The sequence below is a fragment of the Danaus plexippus genome, chromosome 20 (genome assembly GCF_018135715.1).
Source record: "Danaus plexippus chromosome 20, MEX_DaPlex, whole genome shotgun sequence".
In the NCBI taxonomy this organism is placed as follows: Eukaryota; Metazoa; Arthropoda; class Insecta; order Lepidoptera; family Nymphalidae; genus Danaus; species Danaus plexippus.
This window is the reverse complement of record NC_083550.1, coordinates 5356963-5379225: the sequence shown is the minus strand read 5'-3', so window position 1 is coordinate 5379225 and position 22263 is coordinate 5356963. Positions and strand designations below refer to the sequence as shown.

Genomic DNA, 22263 nt, shown 5'->3' with positions numbered 1-22263 from the left:
ACTATTGTTTAGAATTATTTATTAATGTTGACATTAAGATAAAGCGTGACGAAGGAATAGATAGATATTTATTTATAACTTGTAATAAAAGACACGCAATTTTTTCAAACACAGTATAACTTCAGTCCTCTTAGACTTATCTGACGAGATGCTCGTTGCGATAATTGCGAGAGTTGCTATTTTATTAGCAATATTATATAACTGTGATGCGTTCAAAGTGTTGCTGGTGTTCCCTGTGCCCGGGAAGAGTCACTCCATCTTGGGGGAGGGTGTTGTAAGACATTTGTTAGCGGCTGGACATGAGGTAAGCCTAGTTTTAGAATATTGTATTTTTCCACTTACTGTCTACCAGAATACCAGATTGTGATGGTGCATAAACGTTTTTCATGTACAAACAACTTGTTTATTAATATTCGATTTTTACTTTTCACAAGCTTTTGACTATGGCTTTGTTCGCTTAAGCGTTTCTTTATTCCAAATTAATATTAAATCATAACTGTAAATAAATTGAGAACAGTACGACCAATCATATTTTGTGTGTCATCTGTAAGTCAAGATACATCTATATACCTTTCAGTGGAAACAGCATTAAAATCGTCTCTGAATCAAACATTATGCTGTAAAATAGAAAGATCTAAACATAAAACGAGAAAGACTTTTTTGTTTGTTTGTGTTGTGTACTTTAGAATGAGACGAAACCTCTTAGCATTCAATGGATTCACCATGCGGGTGCCGGGTCCATCGCGTTGCAGGGAGAGGAGCTTCAACAGTGCCTGGGACTTGCGACCCAGGTGTAGGTTTAAGGGGCCCTTAACTAACGCGCGCTAAACGCTCACCTCCACTATCCAAGCTTCTCTCCCTACCTAACCAAATTTGAAAAGAACCTATTAGGGCTGCCTTCTAAGTACGTTCCAAGAATGAATTGATGTGAGTTCTGGACGAGCCCAAGTCTTTTAGTTGGTTGTAGAGAGATTTAGCCGTAATACCTCTCGCTCCCACTTATACCGCGTATAAATCCACGACGAACCTATTTCGAGTGAGTTCGTTTGTGAGCTCGTAATACTTGTTGGCCTTGATAGCATGGTCTTTGGGGATGTTGGTTTCCCAAGGAACCGTAAGCTCTATCATCACAATGCGCTTTAAAATTCGCGAATATATAAATATGTCTGGTCTGGAGGCCAACGCACAAATATCCTCGGGGATTTTGTATTGTTTTTCATACGTATCCCGCATTATAGTCCAACCCGAAGCGGCTTTAAAGGATGGAGTAAGGCTTGACATTTGTTTTTATAGCCCTAGTGCCCTCTCTCACAAAACCTACTGATCGCTCGTTTGTGATTATTTCCTTTTACGCTCTGGCTACCGAAAGACTAACCGCTTCACGTGTGATTTCCAATGCCTAGCAGTTCCAACTGCCTTCCCACAGATATAGGAAGTCTTTTCGGTACCTTTACCCCATCTTACTAAATTACTCTGATCTGGGAGTCATTTGGAACGCATTGAGATAGAATTTTAGCAATGCTGGCGACCAATCATGGATTAAGGTGCGCCATTTTAGTGCTAATGGGATGCAAAAATCTCCTATGTCTAACCACTCCTTCTGCATTTCTAAACTCATTGCATGGATCTTATATTTATCATTCTCGTCTTGCCGAATAAAAGACATCAATATATCCGTATCTTGGACTTTCTTATTTGATCCTAACCCTACTCTGTTATTTTGTGCTCCTATAATAAACTGCTTGTGGAATTGAAGCCGTGACTCTAGCTCTGGGGCATCTTCGTCTTTTGGGAGCGATGTAACGACGTCATTATGGGATATCCCCAGGATATATCTCTTGGAAACTCTCAGGTGTTTATAGAGCTCCGATGGCTTTTTTAGATTCATCCCAAAACTATTGCGATCCCTGAATTAAGCCGATGAATCAGCCATCAGCGCGAGCCCGAGCTACAACTTTAATATCTTTATGACGCCTGCATCTAACTTTGACAAAAGGGTTTTTTTAAAATCATTGACGAGGAAAGGCCTATTCAAACGTGAAGTTAGGTAATTATCGTAGATCCAAGCTTTTTTAACGTTACTGATCTGTTGGCTATCTATCTTGTTCAGATCGTTTAAAAAGCTATCTACTATTCCTAATGGAGTACGACCTATATTATCAATCTTCCGACCGAGAAATTTAAATGGTGCATTTTCTTTAACCGTAGAAATGCATTGACCTCGTAACGATAATCCCGGATCGTATGAGGTGTTTCTTGTATTCTGCCTACCGAGACACAGACAGTGACATTTACTTGGTTTTGTCCTCAATCCATCGGTTCACTCACAGAATTTATCCAATTCATCCAATAGTACTTGACAGCGTTTGGGGTTACGTGTCAGTATTGCGATATCGTCAGCGAAGGCCAAAATGGATTTCGTTGTATGGATGGATTGAAATGCATTGTAATTTATAAATGTTAAAAGGTATTTTTATGTAATTTTATGACTAACTTGTTGTGACGTTTAAACGTTTTTTAATTGCTGCTCTTTGGATATACGTGCATATTTATGATACATTAATTATAGGTCAATATATGTATAAGTATGTGAGTGAAGTGTAAAGCGAGAGACGTAATCACGCGGAAGCTGTGTTCGAATGAGTGATATGGAAATATAAATAGTCTAATCAAGTTTTAAAATGTTGTGATTATTATGTATTATTCTATTATCAAAATGGTTTTTTATTCGTGTGTAATCTATTCTTAATTTTTTTCTAATATTTTTTCTACATTTAGGTCATTTAGCCATGTAGGACCCGTAGTTATTTATCAATATAATATTTGCAATTTCTGGCGAGTCTTAAGCATGCGAGTTGAAAATGTTACAAAGAAATATTACACACTATGAAAAAGTTGTGAAAAGTAGAAACGATTTTTCTTTGAATTTATGGCACAAGACAATTAAAATGTGAACAAACTTTTGAGTTTTTTTCTTTCGAAGGAATTTTTAAAACCAAAATAACTTATATCTTGAGAAAAAGGTTATCAGTATAAAAGGTGATACTGATAACCTTTTTCTCAAGATTTTTTTCACTTCGTGGTTATTTTTTATTTAAATACATTAAAAAAAGCAATTATTTATTTATAAATTTTTCTTACAGGTCACCTACTTAACTCCGATACTTATTAAGAATCCGCCAGCCAGACTTCGACAGATAGATTTATTTGAAAATTTCAAGTATTTGTCAGAAGGTCGGAATACTGTATTATTAAACATACTCTAAATAATGTTTTTGTTAATTTCATGTAAACTATGATAGATGATTACTAAGGCCTCTTTTTTTAAAAGACGAAAATCATCAAATGATCTTGTCCTGGTAGGGGCAAGAGGGAGTGTCAGACTCCTATTGTCTAAAAACCCCCCGTACCTTCTCCTACTCCTAGACAGGAGGCGATACATAATTGTGCTTGCACCCGCAACCCGGCTTGGCATCGGCTCTAGGGCTCCATCTGTGGTGGTGTGATTGCTCTTCGAGGCACGCGCGGTACACTACGCGCCGTACGTTCGGGTCTTGTTCTGATCGGGTGACATGCTACCCTTGCTCGCCGTCCGGAGACCCGCACTTACGGTGGGTGGAGATCGTTTCGCCATCCCTAACGCCTGGACCGTCCCCTTCGGCGGCTTTTGGCGTGAGGAGGATCCTTCCCTCACGCGCTCCGCATCCTCCTTAGTCAGCATGACTGCTTCGCCGAAGGAGGAGACAGCTTCCCAGAGCCTCTTGCTCCGCACCATGGCTTGAACTAAGGCCGGGAGCGAGAGGTGTCGCCGCCGAGGGCTACCCTTAGAACACGGCGGAGCTCAGCCCAAACTGGGCACTCCGCCACCGTATGCTCCACCGTGTCCTCTGGTTGGTCGTCGCAATGTGGACACCCAGGCATTTCGTCCCTCTGAATCCAAAATAGGTACCTCCCAAAACTTCCGAGTCCGGTAAGCACCTGCGTCAGGCGAAAGGTGAAGACCCCGTAGCGTCTCTCCAGCCACTCCTCAAAGAGGGGTCTTACCGCTGCGATAGTAGCGAGCCTGGCCTTCAGCTGAGAAAATCGTTCCTTCCACTGTGTCATGAGATCACTCTGGAATTCATCTTGCCACGCTCTGATCTGGCACGGTAGCGGAGCTTGGTCGTGGCGACAAGCTTTAGCGCGCAAACTGAAGACGTGCGCCAGCGCCTTCGCCTCAGGATACCATGGCGGTGATTCGGCGAGGAGCTTCACTGCTTCCCCGGAGATCGTGCGATATCCACGGATTATCCAAATGGCCATAACCCTCTGAGACGAGATTAACGCATGAGCCCGTTGCGGATCAAATTTGGCACCCACACAGGGGCTCCATAAAGGGTCATGGACTGCATGACTTCTGAATACAGCCTCCGGCAGGAGGCATTCGGCACCCCTAAGTTAGGCAGGAGCCGCTTGAGTGCAGCCCCTGTCCGTTTAAACTTAGGAGCCTAACGTCGGGAGTGTTCCGCGAAGTTCCACCGGATATCGAGGACAAGACCGAGTTACTTCGTCGACGACTTGATGCTAATGGTAACCCCTCCTGCCATTTTTCGGGACTCACCTGGAGGTGGCCCATTTCGACGGCCGTAAAGGCTCATGGCCTCGGATTTATGGAGTGCCACCTCAGTCGTAACTGCCGGATCTTAGAAACGACCGTTTCAGCCACACATGCCATTAGGTTGACCCCGTAATAAACCACGCTGAAGCCATTTGGAACCTCGATGCGCAGCACCTAGTCGTAGCCGCTATTCCACAGGAGAGGACCCAGAACTGAGTCTTGTAATAAAAAAGCAAAAGCAATAGAAATATTGAGAATGTAGTCCATATAGATAATTTAATGTTAGGTAGCCTACTTTGCCCATAACTTTTAAAAATATGCCTCCAATATTTAAGACTTTAAAGAATTATTATTAGTGTTAAAAGTAACACATTTAATCTCACTTTCATGTCTAAAAGTTTTAGAGATAAATATATAATTATATTCCAGATATTTTCGACGTGAACAGGTTCATGAATAAGGAATTGAATATGCAAGATGAACTTAAATACATGGTTATATTTGACAATTTGCTGAATAACACATTACGAGTAGATTTTGTCCAAAAATTTATGAAAGATAGAAGTGTTAAGTTTGATGTTGTAATAGTGGATTGGGCTTATACGGAGTTAGGAGTTGGGTACGTCAATAATTTGTGAATTGGTATAAGATTTTCAAACATTTATGGTAAGAAGAAGATAAAAACATTTCGTTCTAGATTTTCATCAGTATTCAATTGTCCTCTGATATGGCTTTCGTCTATGGATGTCCATACGACCGTGTTGGCACTCATAGATGACTATTTAAATCCGGCTTACGCTCGACATCATATGAGTACAGAATATTCTTCCAGTTTTTTGAACAGGGTGAAGGAACTTTGGACTATATCGAGAACATGGTTATATCATTGGTGAGTATATTAATGACAATTGACACAAAATGATCGTCACAGATTTTAATATAAGCTTTAACGAAATGAATACCATGAATATTTAAACTAGTTCATTTCGTTTCTGTGAATTTCAATTTCAATAGCGACCTTTCAAGTGATGAAATTAATCTACTGAATACGGAAATATTTTAGTCAATGACCCAAATTTTTTGCGAATTTTTTCGTTACGTTATTGGTTAAACTATAAAATTTATAAAACTTTATTTCAAATAAGTGACTGACTTGAAAATTAATAGTCCTGACACGAAAATACAAATGCAATTAGGTTCAGTTTGTGCTTTAGTTTATTCTTTCTCACACTGTCATTTGTTTCGAACGTAAATAGCAAGTCCAATTATATATTGAATAAAATGTAAAAAAGTAATACAATATATAACGTACTTCTGAAAGGTTTAAGGATTTATATCTTAGTTATACAAATCATTCCAACTTTCAAAAAACTATTTTTTTCGTATTTTTGCCTCAGGTGGCATCTTGACGAAAAAGAAAGAATGTTTCGAGAGATATACGGACCGGCTGCCAAAGAAAGAGGTATAAAATTACCACCTTTCAACGACGTTCGCTACAATGCATCCCTCATGCTTGGCAATTCACATATAGTGGTTGGAGAAGCAATTGCACTGCCGCAGAATTACTGGCACGTCGGAGGATACCACATCAAAAAAACTGTTGAACCATTGCCAAAGGTAAAACGATATTATATTATAAAAAAATAAGTTTCCAAAGTAACTCAACTGTACACATTTTTGACGTCTAATATTTGTTAAGGATTTACAAAAAATCATGGATACAGCCAAAGATGGTGTAATATACTTTAGCCTGGGCAGTTTGCTGAAAGGCAGAAAAATACCGAGTGCAGTTAAAAAGCGATTCCTAAACATTTTTAGTGAGTTAAAACAGGAAATTATCTGGAAGTTTGATGAACAAATGACTGATTTGCCTAAAAATGTGCATATCGTTACATGGGCTCCACAACAAAGTATTTTAGGTAAGGGTTCAAATCATTTTAAATTTACTGAAGCATTTGCTGGAATACAACATTTATTTAAGAGTAACGTTAAGACAGTTTCAATTCTCTCTATATATACATTTACAAATAAGTCGACTTATTAATTTTAATCATTAGGTACGTTTTTAATGAATAATTAGATCTTTGAAGCGTTTTTTGTCAGTTGGGGTATATAGAATTTGATTAGGGATAGAAGTATAATAGCTTTGGATATTATAGCCTCTCATTATGTAGACATCGGTCTATTCAACAATTTCAGTCATTCAAAAACAGAATTGAGAGAAATAGAAAATAAAATAAAAATTCTTCTTTCAGCACATCCTAATTGCATACTTTTTATAACACACGGTGGTCTTCTATCAACGTTAGAGACCATAAAATATGGCGTGCCAATTATCGGTATACCATTCTTTGCCGACCAATTCCTTAATGTCAACAAAGTTGTCGCTAAAGGATTCGGCAGGCGTGTAGATATAAGTGAAAACACTCCGGAAGAATTAAGATTTGCTATAAGGGAAGTATTAGGAAATGCCAGGTAAGAGAAGCTACAAAATTTTTTAAAATGTACTAGAGTTAATAAGTCTTATTTGTTTATTTTTCTGTTTTTCAATGTGAAATTTTGTGGTGTATATGATATAAAGTGTTATGTAGATTGAGATAAATGAGATATTTTAAACTTTATTGTTTTCTAGCTACCGCACTCGTGTGAAGGAACTGTCATCTCTGTTCAATGCTGATTCAGATCCAGGACAGCGGTTGGTTCAGGGCGTGGAGTTAGTGGTCAGGACGAACGGAGCACCACATCTTCGCTCCGTTGCACTACGCGTGCCGTTCTACCAAAAACTGTACTTGGATGTTTTACTATTAGTTATTGGAATCGTTTTTGGAGTTATTATATTAATATCGTATGCTTGTAAATATTTGCGCACTTTCATATCTAGGTCTTATCAGGCTAAGAAGAAATTAAACTAAATGCGTTATTTATCTTCTGTTACACAAAGATATGTTATTGCAAGAAATCTAAAATTTCTTATCTTCTAATAAATGTCATATTATTGTTTAAGAAACAATATTATCTTGAGTTTTTCTTAACATTTAGTGATCTATAAATTTCTATAGATATACAAACGCCATACATAATTATACAATATACACTATTGTACAATTTAGTGTTATTATAAATAGATCTTAGTTCCTTCTATTAGTAAGAAAGCAATGTTATTAAAACAAAATCACCTTCATCAGCTAAAATAAAATATATATGAATACTTTTTTTTTCAAACATTCGGTTTTAAAACTATAAACATGTATTTTTATATTATAACTTCCATATGCATAGACGAAGTGAGACGCTTGAGTAGTTTTTTAATATAATATTTTTTAGTAAATATCTGCAATAAAGTTAGAAAGTAAATTTCATATACACTAACCACTATGAAACACAAAAAGTTTGAGTAAATTTAGAATTCAATAGATCTCTAGTTAAGTACCAAAAATTCTAGGCAGCACAAATGTGCTTCTTTCTTTTTTGACGAAGGAAAACTTTCTTGAACCACAACCTCCGCTGGGAAGGGGGTTGTTTGGGAAACTTGGACCCATTAAAACCCTCCATGCACTTTGTTATTATTGAGGCTGAATTGTTAGATTTTTACTAGCTCGGGCTCCCTCAGCACCGCGGACAGTTAAAATATGTTCATTATAATGGACAAGGCGTATCAACGTAAGACGTCGGTCGTATACCGTTACAAGACAGATAAAAACATTCGTCACATTGTGGCAAAAAAGTTTTTCAGTAACGTATTTAGAAATTTGAATTGCGTATATTAACAGAGAATAAAAAAATAAATTATAAATAAAAAATCTTGATAAAATACTTTTAAAAGATAAAATAGTGAATCGTATTAGTTTGAAATCCTCCCATTATACTCGGGTAATTTTCAGCAGTCGTATCGCAAATTCGGCATTCGTTGCGTGCTCGGAATTATGGTGCAGTGCTATTATTCGCGTTTTATTATTTAATATAATATCTTATATAGAGTAACATTTTTATAAGACACTTGAACACGAGTGCTTTCCTTATTGCGTTATTTTAATAATTGAAAATTGGTATTTTTTTGAATTTTTTATGACACTGGCTAGATATACATATGTTCATGTATGTTTAAATTTAATATGAACGGCAAAGTGGTTTTGGTTTTGTTTGTTTATTTATAAAAAAATAAATTTTTCAAAATTGTCACCGGAGTAGGTTTAGGAGTGATTTCATAGTGTCAGCACATTTTTATTAAGGAAACAATTCTGTATTTATTATTATTGAGATTTTTTCTTATTTTTTTTAAATTTTAATTTTATTTTTTTCTTGCGTAAAATTGTTCTGCACATTTTTCTTTTATAGATTTCTGAAATTTTTCGTGGTCAGAATCGTAATGATCTTTGAAAATAAAAATTTCTCATAATAATTGCTTAAGTCTGTTGAATTTTGTCGAAATAAGTTTGAATGATGTGTTTGAATACAAAAATATTATCAACAATATATAACGAATTTTATTTAGTATATAAAGGTAGGTTAATTTATTTTACCAAACCATTTAAGGAAATTAAGATTTCTTTCGACCAAGGTACAAAATAAATGGATTTCAAATATTACAAACGTGTTTAAAACAGATTTTTTCTTTCCAGATGTATATCATCAATTATTTATTCGTTAAAATGTTTACTTATTTGAAACCAACTTCGAACTTTTTGAAAATATTTCAATCAGATAGTTCGTTCACAATTATATTTTATATTTAGGAATTTCGTTTGAATATTTAAAAATAAAATTACAATATGACATTTGACAATTTGCTAATGAGATTTTAATTATAACGAACAAATATAAAAGGTATATTAAACTAAATAATGCACTGCAAACACCGGTATAACAACGAATAAACTACTTACAGAGTAATATCTTTAAAATAGCCTTAGAACTAATTGCTTACACATTATTAACACTTCAAATCCTTGAGCGATGACACCCCGACGACCGACAACCGAAAAGTGAGTGGGCGTCTCTTTCGCGCACTGCTTCTATTTTGTATTTTTGAGAAGTACCTTACCTTACACACATATATAACTCAATTGACTTATGTCATAAAGATAGCAGAAGCTTAATTAATAAAGTAGGTAGTTTGTTATCATAATTGTAATCTTAACAACATTAAATGTATCCCCTTACAATTAATTTTCCAACCCTGCTAACTGTTTACAAGCTGTAATGGGTCCCAAAACGATAGTTGCTGGCGTCAGTGTGTAAAGAATTTAATGTTCACATACTTAGCCTTAAGTGAAATTACTACAAGGGATCATGATACGATACGCATTTTTTACCGAAGTTAATGTAAAATAGAACGAACAATACCTGTTATAGCATTCGTTAAATGTAAAACGTTAAATGTACAACGTACTTGTTTTAGGGGCTGTATTTATTTTCATAATTATAAAAGTATAGATAAATCATAAATTACGTTTAATTTATTATAATAACGAAAAATTACAAAAAAGGAACGATCAGAGTAGTGTTTAAGGAATAGGCATTAATATATATACTTTTGTATATATATATACAAAAGTATTTATAAAATAAAGTTTGTTTGTCTATAACAGTTTCACTCCTAATGTACTGAATCGATCCAAATGATTTTTTTTTGCGGCTATGATCTAAAACCTGCTAATGAATATAGGATACTATTTAATACAAAAAACGTTGTTGTGGTTACCTTGAGTTAATAAAAAAATGTTTAGAAGTTTGGTAATTTTAAAGGTACAATTTTGATCTTTATCTTTAAGACCATTTTAAATCGACAGGCTTAGTTATTAATAAGTAATTAAAAGTTTAATGAGATCTAACACTTTCGCGAGTATTCAGTTAAATACCACTAATATTTTCGGATAATTAACTAAATATAAAAACTACATACTACCGATGTTTCGGTCGATTTGAAGCAACCTTGATCATCGAAAAGTCGGGAATATGTAGTTTTAAAATAATTAAATGACGCGTAGTTATCCGTGAATATTAATTTCATTCAAAGTTTGTTCCTATTTTATACCCTTAAAGGGTCCCCTCGAAATGGAGATAATATTTAAAACGTTTTATGGGAATAGTAGACAGTAATATAATTTTATAACTTATCGTCTATAATTTATAAATCCAATCCTTCTGGAAGGAAAAACTCATAACAGTTGCTTTTTGTATGAAGTCATTAAACGATTTGTCACCCTCTATATTATTTTTTTAAGTTTATGGTAACTAGTTTTATATTTTTATCAATCAATAACTCAATAACTTAGAATATAATAATGAAACATTATTAATATTTTTGTTTATCGTAAAACTCCATAGTAAAGGTTATCAAAAATGCTTCCTAACAGTCAGAATGTTAATATTTTTACAAACGAGAGTTATAAGACGTAAAAGATTAAATTTAAAATTAGTTTTACAATACAGTATGATATTACAAAAAAATATCGTTTTGAAAAGTACTTACTGTGGATGAAGCAGTGAGCGCCATTTGTATTTTGTCATCTTCGAGTAGTCACTGTCCTAGAATGAGCGAGCAGGCAAGTATATACCTATTAATGAAGTTAATTCACCAAGAGCCGGTTGCCTTTTCCCTTTTCCCCTTTCCTGCCTTCTCCTTATTTCCACCGCTTTCTTTTTCCTCAACCACTATGGTTGGAAACGCATCCGCAACATTAGAAATATTTCAGATGTCCGGTGGCGAGGGTGAATGCTAAAAAAACAAATTCTTATCAACCTATAATAAAAATAATATATATATATTGTAGAAATATGAGAGGGTAGAAGAGAATCAATGTAGGAATATGAGAGGGTAGGAGAGACTCAAACGACATATAAGCAATTGTCAGAGGACATCAGGGCTCTTTTTCGTTCGTAACGCGCGTTGGTGTGATAGTTTAGTCGTTAGTAGATTTTAGAAGTGTGTTTAAATCTTTCGATTGTGTTATATTCGGATTTCATTTAACGATTAGTTTAATTCAAGATAGTTGAAAGTTATTCATTTAGAATTGTTTTTATTTTTGTGTAAATTTAATAAATTAGCGGTGGAATTGTATCGAATGTTATTTTTTAAAAAGTCAATTCTTACCTTGTTTCTAAGAATATATAATATTTGTATATTAAATAAGAAAAGGTATATATTTGAAAAGTGAAACAAAATATCATGTGAAGCACAACTACTTAATACATATTTCACCTTAAAATTTTATAAAATTACTATAAATCATCTATAAATGATTTACTTACAGATTATCGTGTTATATAAGATGCAACACAACAAAATCTGCTTGGAAATTGGTACATATAATATTAGGATATAATACATCCAATCTCAATTAACGTTGGTTGATTGATTCAATTACTTTAAGTCTGGAGATACAAGATCCATTACATATCAATTAAAGGAAAATTTTGTCACAATAAACTAAGGAATATATTATATATCGATGGTGTAGGAACACATAGAATTACATGAAATTAATTTTCACAATAATAATACGTTTAAATGATATGAAAATTTAATTCTAATTACTAAAAGTGAATCCAGAAAATGGACTGTTCTCTGTAAAATGCATTTCAGCACACAATAAATTTGACTTAATAGGAAAAAAAATTGTTTAAATAATGTGTAATCCTGGTGTAAATGTTAGCAAAACATTTAAATTTTAAGTTTATTACAAGAAGTAATGTATTGACATATGATATTACAATTTGGCAAACAATAGGCGTTTAATTGCCCGAGAGTGTTACTCCAAACTCGCTTTAACTGGATGTTGTCCAAGTATATTAGTCATGTTTACAGAATTTTCATGAAAATATCCGTAAATAAAGAATTTTTTTTGCATAAATGTTATAGCAAGTACTTATGGTTTTTAATATATTTTTAGTTTATATTATCTCAAATATTTCATGTAAAATAATTTTTACGCCTAAGAGGCAGTAGTGTTATCGGGTTAAAGTGAATATAGTTAGGAAAATAATTATCTATGGATGATATTTTCCGACCATATAACATAACACACACTAATTCTTACACAAACTTTGAGTTAATATCGATCTAGATAAACAATATAAGAGTTTATATGTGTGTGTGTACACACACACATATGTATATAGTATTAAGATAAAGAACGCTTCAAACTAAAAATAATTTCAGCAAGGAGCTTAATTGGACATTACGTCATAACACAGTGAATTTGGTGATAAAAAAGTTATTATGACTTTGCAAATAGGAAATAGTCACGTCTAAACGATTTTCATGTTCCCATAGAAGATTTAATAAATAATTTAATGGAAGATAGGAAGCATGACATGGCCTCTGGAGAAATATGGATTTAATAATTATCAACAATTTGAATGAAACTAAGTTTTTGCAGATACTACGCCTTCATTATTTTATGTCTATATAATCTAGTCCAGTGTTCACATTCATCTCGTCTGCCCGTGATCATTCTTCCTGTAAAGGAACCGAAAGTTTGCAATTATTTAAAAATAAGAAAACATTGACCGAGATGTTTGACGGAACGTTAATATATAAAAATATATCATCTCGGTATTGGTGTAATGTTTCAATTATTTGTTTTTGAACTGAATGAAGATATTGTAAGTTTCAACAATGAGAAAATTATCACTGTAACATTAAGCCAATAACATAAAAACTACTTTAGTATTAAATAAAACTATTAATTCTCTACGAACATCGTTTTGAATATTTTGAATATTTTAGGGGACAATTACAAAATAAGGATATATTTTTTTGTATTATGAAAACTTTTTACTCCGCTATTGGGCTCCGCTCCGCTATTTAAACTCCGCTATTGGGCTGAATGAGTAAGATATCCTGTTAATCATTTAACGTAAGTTTAATCAATCAATTTAACGTTACGGTCAAAGTAACAGACGTGTTATGATATTATTTTTATATATTAAAAAACTGTTCCAGGAATATTGGAATTATTTATGTTATCTTTTACAAAATTGAATAACAATCAACTCAAAATTGTTTTGGTCTTTCAATAGACATTCTTTATTTAATCATATTATATGATTAATGGATTATTTTATGATAAATCATGATAGTATCTATATATAATTGTTAATGAGAACAATACATCGGGTAATATCTTATCTAGACAAGATCGTGGCGTCTTAAAGTATTAGTCCATTTAATATTTTCTATTGAAATGTACGCTCTGTGTATATTGTTGTTGTGCGGAATTTCTGTACGCAGTGAAAAGTTTTACGAGTTAAACATTATTCATTATAATGACTTTCACGCAAGGTAATGTTGGTCACAATTGGATTACAAATGGTACATACATAATATTGATTCTTATGTGGTTTGAGACACTTTATGTATAAATAATATATTATAAATCAATGAACACATAGTAAGCAATCGTTGAGACCGTTTAATTTAAAGCAATTATATTGCTGAGTCAAAACTATTTAATTAAATAAATTTTCTTTAAAACAGGGTTCATTTAAATTATTTACGCTATTAGGCAATACTGACCTAATATAAAAAACCAATTTCATATCTTAGCGAGTAATATTGTTGTATGATACTGTTGTTGAAAATTTTTCAAAAGTTTGCCATTCGTAAGCCGAAAATTTTATAGCAGAAGAAAGTATATACATGCTGTCTGACAACAAATCCTTAAAACAGGCTAAACACATTGGGTAAACGATTCACTTATAAAGCTGTAATGTAATTTTCATTGATAGATTCGTAGAAACTAGTCCGTTTGGATCTGTCTGCAATCCAACGGCAGCTCCTTGTATCGGAGGCTTCGCCCGCCTCGCAACCCTTATCAGAGATGGACTTGAGAGGAACCCAGAGTCCTTAGTATTGAACGGAGGGGACTCTTTTCAAGGAACTATCTGGTATAATTTATTGAGATGGAATGTCACTCAGGATTTTATGAACATGGTCCATCACGATGCACATGTTAGTAAGTTTACAAATATACTTATATATTAAAATATTCTGTATAACAAATTTTTGTTCTTTATATTGGGGCTTAGTTTTTTCTTTTACATGTATACATATTAGAAATGAGTACAACAAATAAAAATAGTGTTTGATTAATCGTGTTTATAAATTAAGGAAATTCTTCCGAATATATTTCTTCACAGGTGTTAGGAAATCATGAGTTTGATAATGGTATTGAAGGTGTTGTTCCATACCTTCAACATCTCCAATCTCAAGTTGTTACCGCTAATATTATCGACGACGATGAACCAACGATACAAGGATTGTACAAGCCTAGCATTGTAGTCGAAAAGGGAGGTCGGAAGATTGGTATAATAGGTGTTATAATATCGAGTACTGACGTAAGTTATTTTGCAAAAATTAAACTGGAAATTTTTCAATGGTAGAAAATCTAAGTATGCAAAACTAAAATTTTCAGGAACTTGCAAGTACAGGAAATTTAAACTTTACGGACGAAGTTGAAGCTGTTAGACGAGAAGCTGAAAAGTTAAACGAGCAAGGAATAAATATCATTGTGGTTCTATCACACTGTGGGATAGATATAGATCGGTACAACCAATTAAAAATAATATTTTTTATATATTTGTGTTGTAGTGAGGTTAGTTTCAACGACATTACGTACTGATTTCAGTAAAATAGCCCTTAATGCTGGTCCCCATATAGACATAATTGTCGGAGGTCATAGTCATACACTTCTATCAAACAGTGACCCTCCAGAAGGTTCGACTTGGACTCCATTGGGACCTTATCCCGTTGTGGTAGAACAGGCAACAAGATCTGTAAGAAAACAAGTTCATATTATAAGGAGTTTTAAATTTTTTATTAATCTGTCTTAAAAAAAGATTGTTTTAAAAGGTTTTGGTCGTATTTCTTAAAAATATTTTTATGGAGTTATTTGGAAAAGGAGTCTAAGGTAAAAAATGTTTATTATTTTAAAGTAGGAATTTCTTTCAGGTATTGATCGTTCAAGCTGGAGCTCATACCGCATTTCTAGGGGAAATTAAACTTTATTTCAATGATAACGGAGATCTTATCAGTTGGGTTGGTGATCCTCATTATATAGGCAACAATGTTCTTCCAGGTGACATATTTATTTGTTAGTAAAAAGTATTAAAACTTTTGTACAAATCATAAATCCATAATTTGTGTTTCACGACAGCTCCTGACGTCTTAGAAAAGATTAATGAGTATCTGCCAGTTATAACTGAACAAGCAACTGAATTGATTGGAGTCTCTAAAGTCCACATGTCCTCAAGATGTAATTGTGGAGAATGCAATCTTGGTAGTTTTATTTGCGATGCTTTTATGCACGAAGTAAGGAGTATTATCGTAGCTTCTGTCTTTAAATAGTGCAATATACTATACAAAATTCTGTTTGTGAATAGCATTCGTGGCTTATGTATACCATTTTTATCCGATTAAGTCGTAGCTTATAACGAGCTGTGGATGTTATATTTTTAACCATTATATATGTGATCCGCTATGTATGTAACATTCGATTCTGTCCACACATAACCAAAATAGTATAAATAAACGAAAAGATGTCACCAAAAATAAAACACCGAGTAAAAAAAGGTATTTGACAATGGGCAGTTATATCTCTCTGGCTCGCTTGTAACTTAAATACTATAAATTTTTTTTCTTTATATCTCATGCATTGAAATATTGAAATTAAGTTGTTTTAAGTTAAATTATAAGTATGCATAAATGTTTAATATATTTAGGTGCAAAGTATTTTAAATTAAGTTTGATTCCAAAGAGATATTCCTATTCCTACTGAGTCATTAATTCTATTAATTCAATAATTTCCTCATATATATATATTTTTAATACATATTTTTGGTGGTGCAAAAATTATATTCTACCTCCATTCAATCCACCATTTCATGGTTTGTCTATATGTTTACATATTCTTATAAATAATATTTTTTTAAGAACATTTCTTATTACACGATATCTTTTATAGACTGTATTGAAATCAGGGAAGAATACGTGGAATGAAGCGAATTTTTGCGTCATTAACACTGGTGACGTTCGTTCGGACATCGAAATAGGAAGTAAATATATATTTTTAGATATTTTAAAATGATGTTACTTTACGTACAAGCGTTATAAAATATGTTGTGTAGTCTTTACTGATGAAAATGTAATACAATATCGTTTGTAGATGTAACATTCGAAAGCGTAATGCTTTCAATTCCGTTTGAGAACAACGTTGAGAAGTATGATTTAAGAGGAGATCATATTTTGGAAATGCTTGAGTATGCTGTGGCTAATCATTCACGGCCTGGCAGAAGGATGGTGCAAGTGTCAGGTTTAAATTAATATAATTGTATCATCATCATCATCATCATCATCAGCCTATTGGAGCCCACTGCTGAGCAAAGGCCTCATCTCACATGGAGAAGGTTAGAGCATTAATCACCACGCTTGCTCAAGACGGGTTGGCGATTTCAATCTAATAAGACCAGATTTCCTCACGATATTTTCCTTGACCACCTGTCAGTGTAGACCAGGGTCGATAATTTTTAAAACCAATTAAAATCGTAGTAGGATGAAACCCATTAGAAAAGGAGGGGAATATTATAAAAATGAAGGGAAAAATAATTTACGGGCGATCTGAGGTCGGGGAGGGGATGGGGGTGAGTTTTTAAGGGTAAAAAACGGTTTTTCTCGATTTCCGGCAAAACTAAAAGTCCTATCGAAAAAAGTCAAATGGCAAAGTTGTAGGTAATAAAAAGATCTAAAACTTTTGTATTAACACTTTTTTCACATAACCTCAAAATTTATGTGAAAAATTCAAAAAACCAAGTTTTTGGTTTTTTATTTTTATCTTTTACAAAAATTTTTTTTTTCAACGAAATTTGGTGAAAACTTACCTTTTTATGTCCCAAATACGCTGTTATTTATTTGATTAAAAATATTTATTTTTTCACCTTATTTTGAATTAATATCGAAAAAACCCCCTAATTTTCAATTGAAAACTCACCCGTCAAAATATCAGCTTTTTTCAAAAAGTTGGTATGTTTTCTGTTCGTTGCAATCTCTACTTTTCGATGGTGAAAAAAAATATATATGTTACTATAGTAAATCTTCTCAGAAAATGCAAAAAATCGAAAAAAACTCGAATTCGAATTTTTTTTTTAAATTATTATAAATAATTTCATTTAAAAAATGTGATTACTGCAATTTGTTTCAATTAAAAAGTTGATTTATTTAATGCTTATTACATTTACGTCATAGAAAATCTCATTATATAAAAATATAAATGTAAATCGTACAATTAAATGTAGATCCTTTATTCTGATTACGTTATTCATTACAATATTTTTAACACATTAATCTTATGATTCATAAATACCTTATCTTCAATTCTAATCACTTATCCATTAGTTTTTGTTTTTTTGACGACATTTCTTCATCGCTAGATTCGTCAAACATCTCCGATTCTAGTACATCTTCGAAATCTTCGTGACTATTACCTTCTTCCTCTCCAACATTATTTCCAGACTGCGTTGGTTCTTCATCCACAATTTCTTCTGAATCATTAACTTCTTCTTAGGTTTCTTTTTCAATATTGGAGCAATTTTCAGAACCATTGCAACTTTTATCGCGGTTTCAATTATGTCAGCATCAGCATCTTCTTCTACTTGGTTTTCTGAGAAGATTTACTATATTAACATATATATTTTTTTTCACCATCGAAAAGTAGAGATTTCAACGAACAGAAAACATACCAACTTTTTGAAGCTTCTACCCTGGTCTAGTGGGGTCTAAATACTTTTAGAAAGTACATATGAAAAGATCACATTGTTACTTGCCAGGTTTCGAACTCGCGCCCTCACGTGTGAGAGGCGGGCCTTTAACCTCCAGGCCACCACGACTTTGTAATTGTATCACATTCATATTAATAATAACAAGTTTTATCAAGTAAATTATAACTATAATAATATGCTCCAAACATAATTATCAGTAAGATCTGTACCTATAAAATATATTTCCTGTGCAGGCATGCGAGTCATGTTTGATGGCGCCCGTCCCGTTAACGATAGAGTTGTAAGCGTTACAATAAGGTGCAATTATTGTGATATACCAACATACGAGCCTCTGGTTACAAGTAAAGTTTATAAAATGGTCTCACAGTCGTTTATTGGCGGAGGCGGTGATGGGTTTACTGTGAGTAACTTTTTTTTTTATTTTTTAACGAGTTATTTTTATTATTATAAATGTATAAATATTGCTACAGACATAATTGTTTAAAGTAAAAAATCCCATCAACATCTTATGTTAAACAGTTATGGATGTGACTAAAGAAATATTTTAGTTTTTTTGTTAACTACTCAAAAACTATAAATACTTAATTAATTTCTCAAAAAAGAATTACAATTATAGGGATATTTCCTTTAAAAAATTTAGTTACATCAGTTATACTTCTGTAATATATGTGCAGTACTCGTAAGAATGTACTGTATACAATATTCTGTTAAAGCTATATATAGTATTAATTATTGAGTAAAAATATTGCAAGCGTTGATAGTATTTCGCCTGGTTGACGGGCCTTATGTATGAATCTTTATTTAAACAGATTACAACATTATGAATAAAAAGTATTTGGTAATTTATATATATATTTACAAAAGCGGAATTTTGTTAATGCAAAAAGTTTTTATGTACGAAGAGTTATATGTTACGCATGATATTTTTTTTTTTACAGATGATATCGAATAATCGCCAGAACGTAGAAGTGTTGGGTGTTGATTACGACATACTGTTACGTTACGTACGGCATCAGTCGCCGATCATGAAGGACTTGGACGGACGGATACTGATAAAAGATCCATGTTTAGAGAACTGAATTAATAATAGAATTCTCCCTCGATTATAGTAAAATATCTTTTGTGTCATACGTGGTTCATTCGAAACTAGCAATAATGTTTATTTATTGTCGAAGTAACGTGCCAAATAACGCTGTTACAAACGTTTTGTCGTACCCATAAACTGCTTTTACCATACTTTTTGCACAACTTTAAACGGATATACAAAAAACAAAAGAGAAAAATAGACAACAGAAGTGGAAACCTATAATATTTTTAATAAAAATTTACCATAGACTTATATATTATCAATATTTATAAATCATCTCGTAAATATAAAGCTTTTATGTAAATTTATGATTCAAATATTATAATAAATATATATAGAAATTGAAGTACTTTTAGAATTGCGTATATATTAAGTAATATTTAACGTTAGTGTTGTGATATTTATTTATTTTATAAATGTCCTTATACAACTATCTACTATTAATTAACGTGGCCTAAGCTGAAACAAAGCGCTTCAAAGAACACAATGAGGACACTGTTTTAATACAGCCTTTATAGCGTTATACAAAATTAAACTGTATTTCAAATTGAATAGATCGCTTTTCATGAATCATCTCAAATAAGAACGCTCACAAATATTTTATGTGATATTTCTAACGACGGGTTTTCTATTTATTTGATATAATAGAGTAATTATCTCACAGTCATCCGATCACAATATTATTAAAATGACAATAGATCTTTTTAATTTTGATAGTCTTACAATATTAGCAAATTTAAGAAATATCATCTCAAATTTGATCTATCGTTTCTCTAGTTCCGTTCTTTCCTCATTAGATTTTATTTAACATAACAATACCGTTTGCAGTAAAATTATTTAAAAATATAAAATATAACTTAATCAAAAACAATGTATCACATTGAAAAAAAATATAAAATAATAGTTTAAAGACAAAACAAAGATTTGGGTCGAAGATAATATTGCAAGTGAATCATTGAAATGAATATTAACTTGTAATACCGTTGATTACTTACGCAGAGATAAGATAACTATTGTACAATTTGTATTATTGCGATGGCAGTTACTGTCTCTCGGATAAGATTACAAGTTAAAAATTATATGACAATGATTATGATACGTTGTAAATTGGCTGATTAATTAAAATGTAATTATACATATATATAATTTCTAAGGGAATATTTTTAAAGTAATCACTGTATTCTATTTTGCAAATCGGTCATGATTTTCATTTTTTAATATTTATATTTAAGTCACAACGAATAATATCACTGTTTTAAGTTAACGTACTTCATGTTATTTAAAAATCTATATAGATGTAATGTTATATAATATGGAAATACATTGAATGTCATCTGTTGAATAATTTATTTATATAAATAGAAACTTGCCTCGTTTTAGGAATATATAACATAATATAATTCAGTCATAATATGTATTTCAAGGACAAAGCTGTGAGATAAAAATTGTTCTTTAATCACAATACCTAACTAACTTACTTCTTGTGTTTCTATATTGTTTTCTTTGAAGTCGTTTTTTTCATTTAAAAGTTTGTTTTTCTTGCTTTTTAGTGTAATTATTAAATGGGTACGTAGGATATTTTAGCTGTTTCAAGTTGGAGAGAACATCCTTACGTGCATCTCTTATGAGAAAAGTCGAGCTCAGGAGTCTGTAATAGACTCGAGAGTAATTAAGAAAGAAATACAACACAACACACGAAAGGCTTTCCTTAATGCACTTTCATGTAAAAGGAGCTGATTTAATTAATTTATGATATTCAACTTTTTTTATTTCTTTCAATTTGTAGAGGATTCCATTATAAAAACCTGATTTAGTTACTTTAAGATCACCTCCGAGATGCAATCATTCAGATAAAAAAGAATTTCATAACTTTATCGAGGAGTATTTGGGAAATCGGGAAACATACATAAAAAACTCTCGACTTATTGTGAACCTCCTTTACTTTTGAATTCGGTTAATAACAAGATTACAAAATCTGTCTTTTTTTTTTTGTAAATGTTTTTACGGCTCTGGATACGAGTCCTTTTGAGACAAAATCTGTCTTGTCTGGGATAATTGCCAGGAAGAAGAAGAAGATCACCGTAACTAATGCCATACTTAATGTTTATTATGTCTGCCTACATATTTTAAGGATTTTCCTCAATTTTATTAGCATTCCATAATCAGGTTTTATTGTAATAATCATGGGACTATTTGTTAAGTCTACCCTTATAAATAAATAAATAAATTGAAATCAGTTTGCGTTAAAGTTACGCATTAATTTGTCGCCAATATACTTGAATACAAATTTTAGTCTTATATGGTTTTCTCATAGTTGCCAATGTCAGAACTGGACCAAATTGAAATGGGACGAGACAGGAAGCACCATCTTTCAAATTTAAAAAAAATTTAAAACCGCTTCACCATCCGAAAGTTATTAGGTAACAAACAAAAAAAAAACAATTGAGTTGTTAACCTCTTCCTTACAGAAGTCGGCGGAAAGTCGTATTCATCATAGCAGATTTTTCCTGAAAATGGTTCATCTGAGAAAACAAGAAATTCGGTTTTCCTGTACGCTTACTGCCTGCTTCTTTAAACGTGGTCATTTTTATTTTACTGTAACGCTTCCAAGTACATTACAATACTAAACTTAAGGGGTGATAAAGTTAGAGTCTATCCAGAATATTTTATCAGATGGTATAAATTAAATATGAATTGCATGTACGTGATTTTTATTTATATCTATTATAGATTTTTTCATCAAACTAGATAACAAAGAAAGTTAGTTCTTTATTATTCCTTATATCTATTTTGATTGATTGAG

The 22263-nt window shown here is 32.3% G+C and overlaps 3 protein-coding genes across 6 annotated transcripts in view; 2 read left to right on the top strand and 1 right to left on the bottom strand.

The window, feature by feature from the left end:
- Positions 1–22263, bottom strand: part of LOC116774139 (UDP-glucosyltransferase 2-like) — a 217049-nt gene that overhangs the window by 41774 nt on the left and 153012 nt on the right. The window contains exon 1 of one of the 3 annotated variants that reach the window (XM_061523760.1): positions 15519–15530. The exons of the other annotated variants lie outside the window; for them this stretch is intronic. The gene's annotated coding sequence lies outside the window, so the exon portion shown is untranslated. Of the gene's footprint in view, positions 1–15518; positions 15531–22263 lie in introns of those variants that run through there. 3 annotated transcript variants of the gene reach the window in all.
- LOC133319422 (UDP-glucosyltransferase 2-like) lies at positions 106–7609 on the top strand. Its single transcript, XM_061523766.1, has 8 exons — positions 106–304; positions 3144–3234; positions 5027–5216; positions 5295–5486; positions 5995–6214; positions 6297–6516; positions 6853–7072; positions 7230–7609. Exons 1-8 carry the CDS (start codon positions 149–151, stop codon positions 7507–7509), a joined length of 1569 nt encoding a protein of 522 aa, XP_061379750.1. The 5' UTR covers positions 106–148; the 3' UTR covers positions 7510–7609.
- On the top strand, positions 13623–22195 carry LOC116774083 (apyrase-like). 2 transcript variants are annotated; one of them, XM_061523758.1, is made up of 12 exons: positions 13623–13883; positions 14330–14552; positions 14741–14938; positions 15016–15146; positions 15229–15376; positions 15552–15678; positions 15757–15911; positions 16564–16654; positions 16765–16911; positions 18607–18773; positions 19312–19481; positions 21929–22195. In XM_061523758.1, exons 1-11 carry the CDS (start codon positions 13786–13788, stop codon positions 19450–19452), a joined length of 1626 nt encoding a protein of 541 aa, XP_061379742.1. In that variant the 5' UTR covers positions 13623–13785; the 3' UTR covers positions 19453–19481; positions 21929–22195. The 2 variants fall into 2 exon arrangements, with proteins under 2 accessions (XP_061379742.1, XP_061379741.1); XM_061523757.1 differs by lacking the exon at positions 21929–22195 and having other exon boundaries at positions 19312–20298.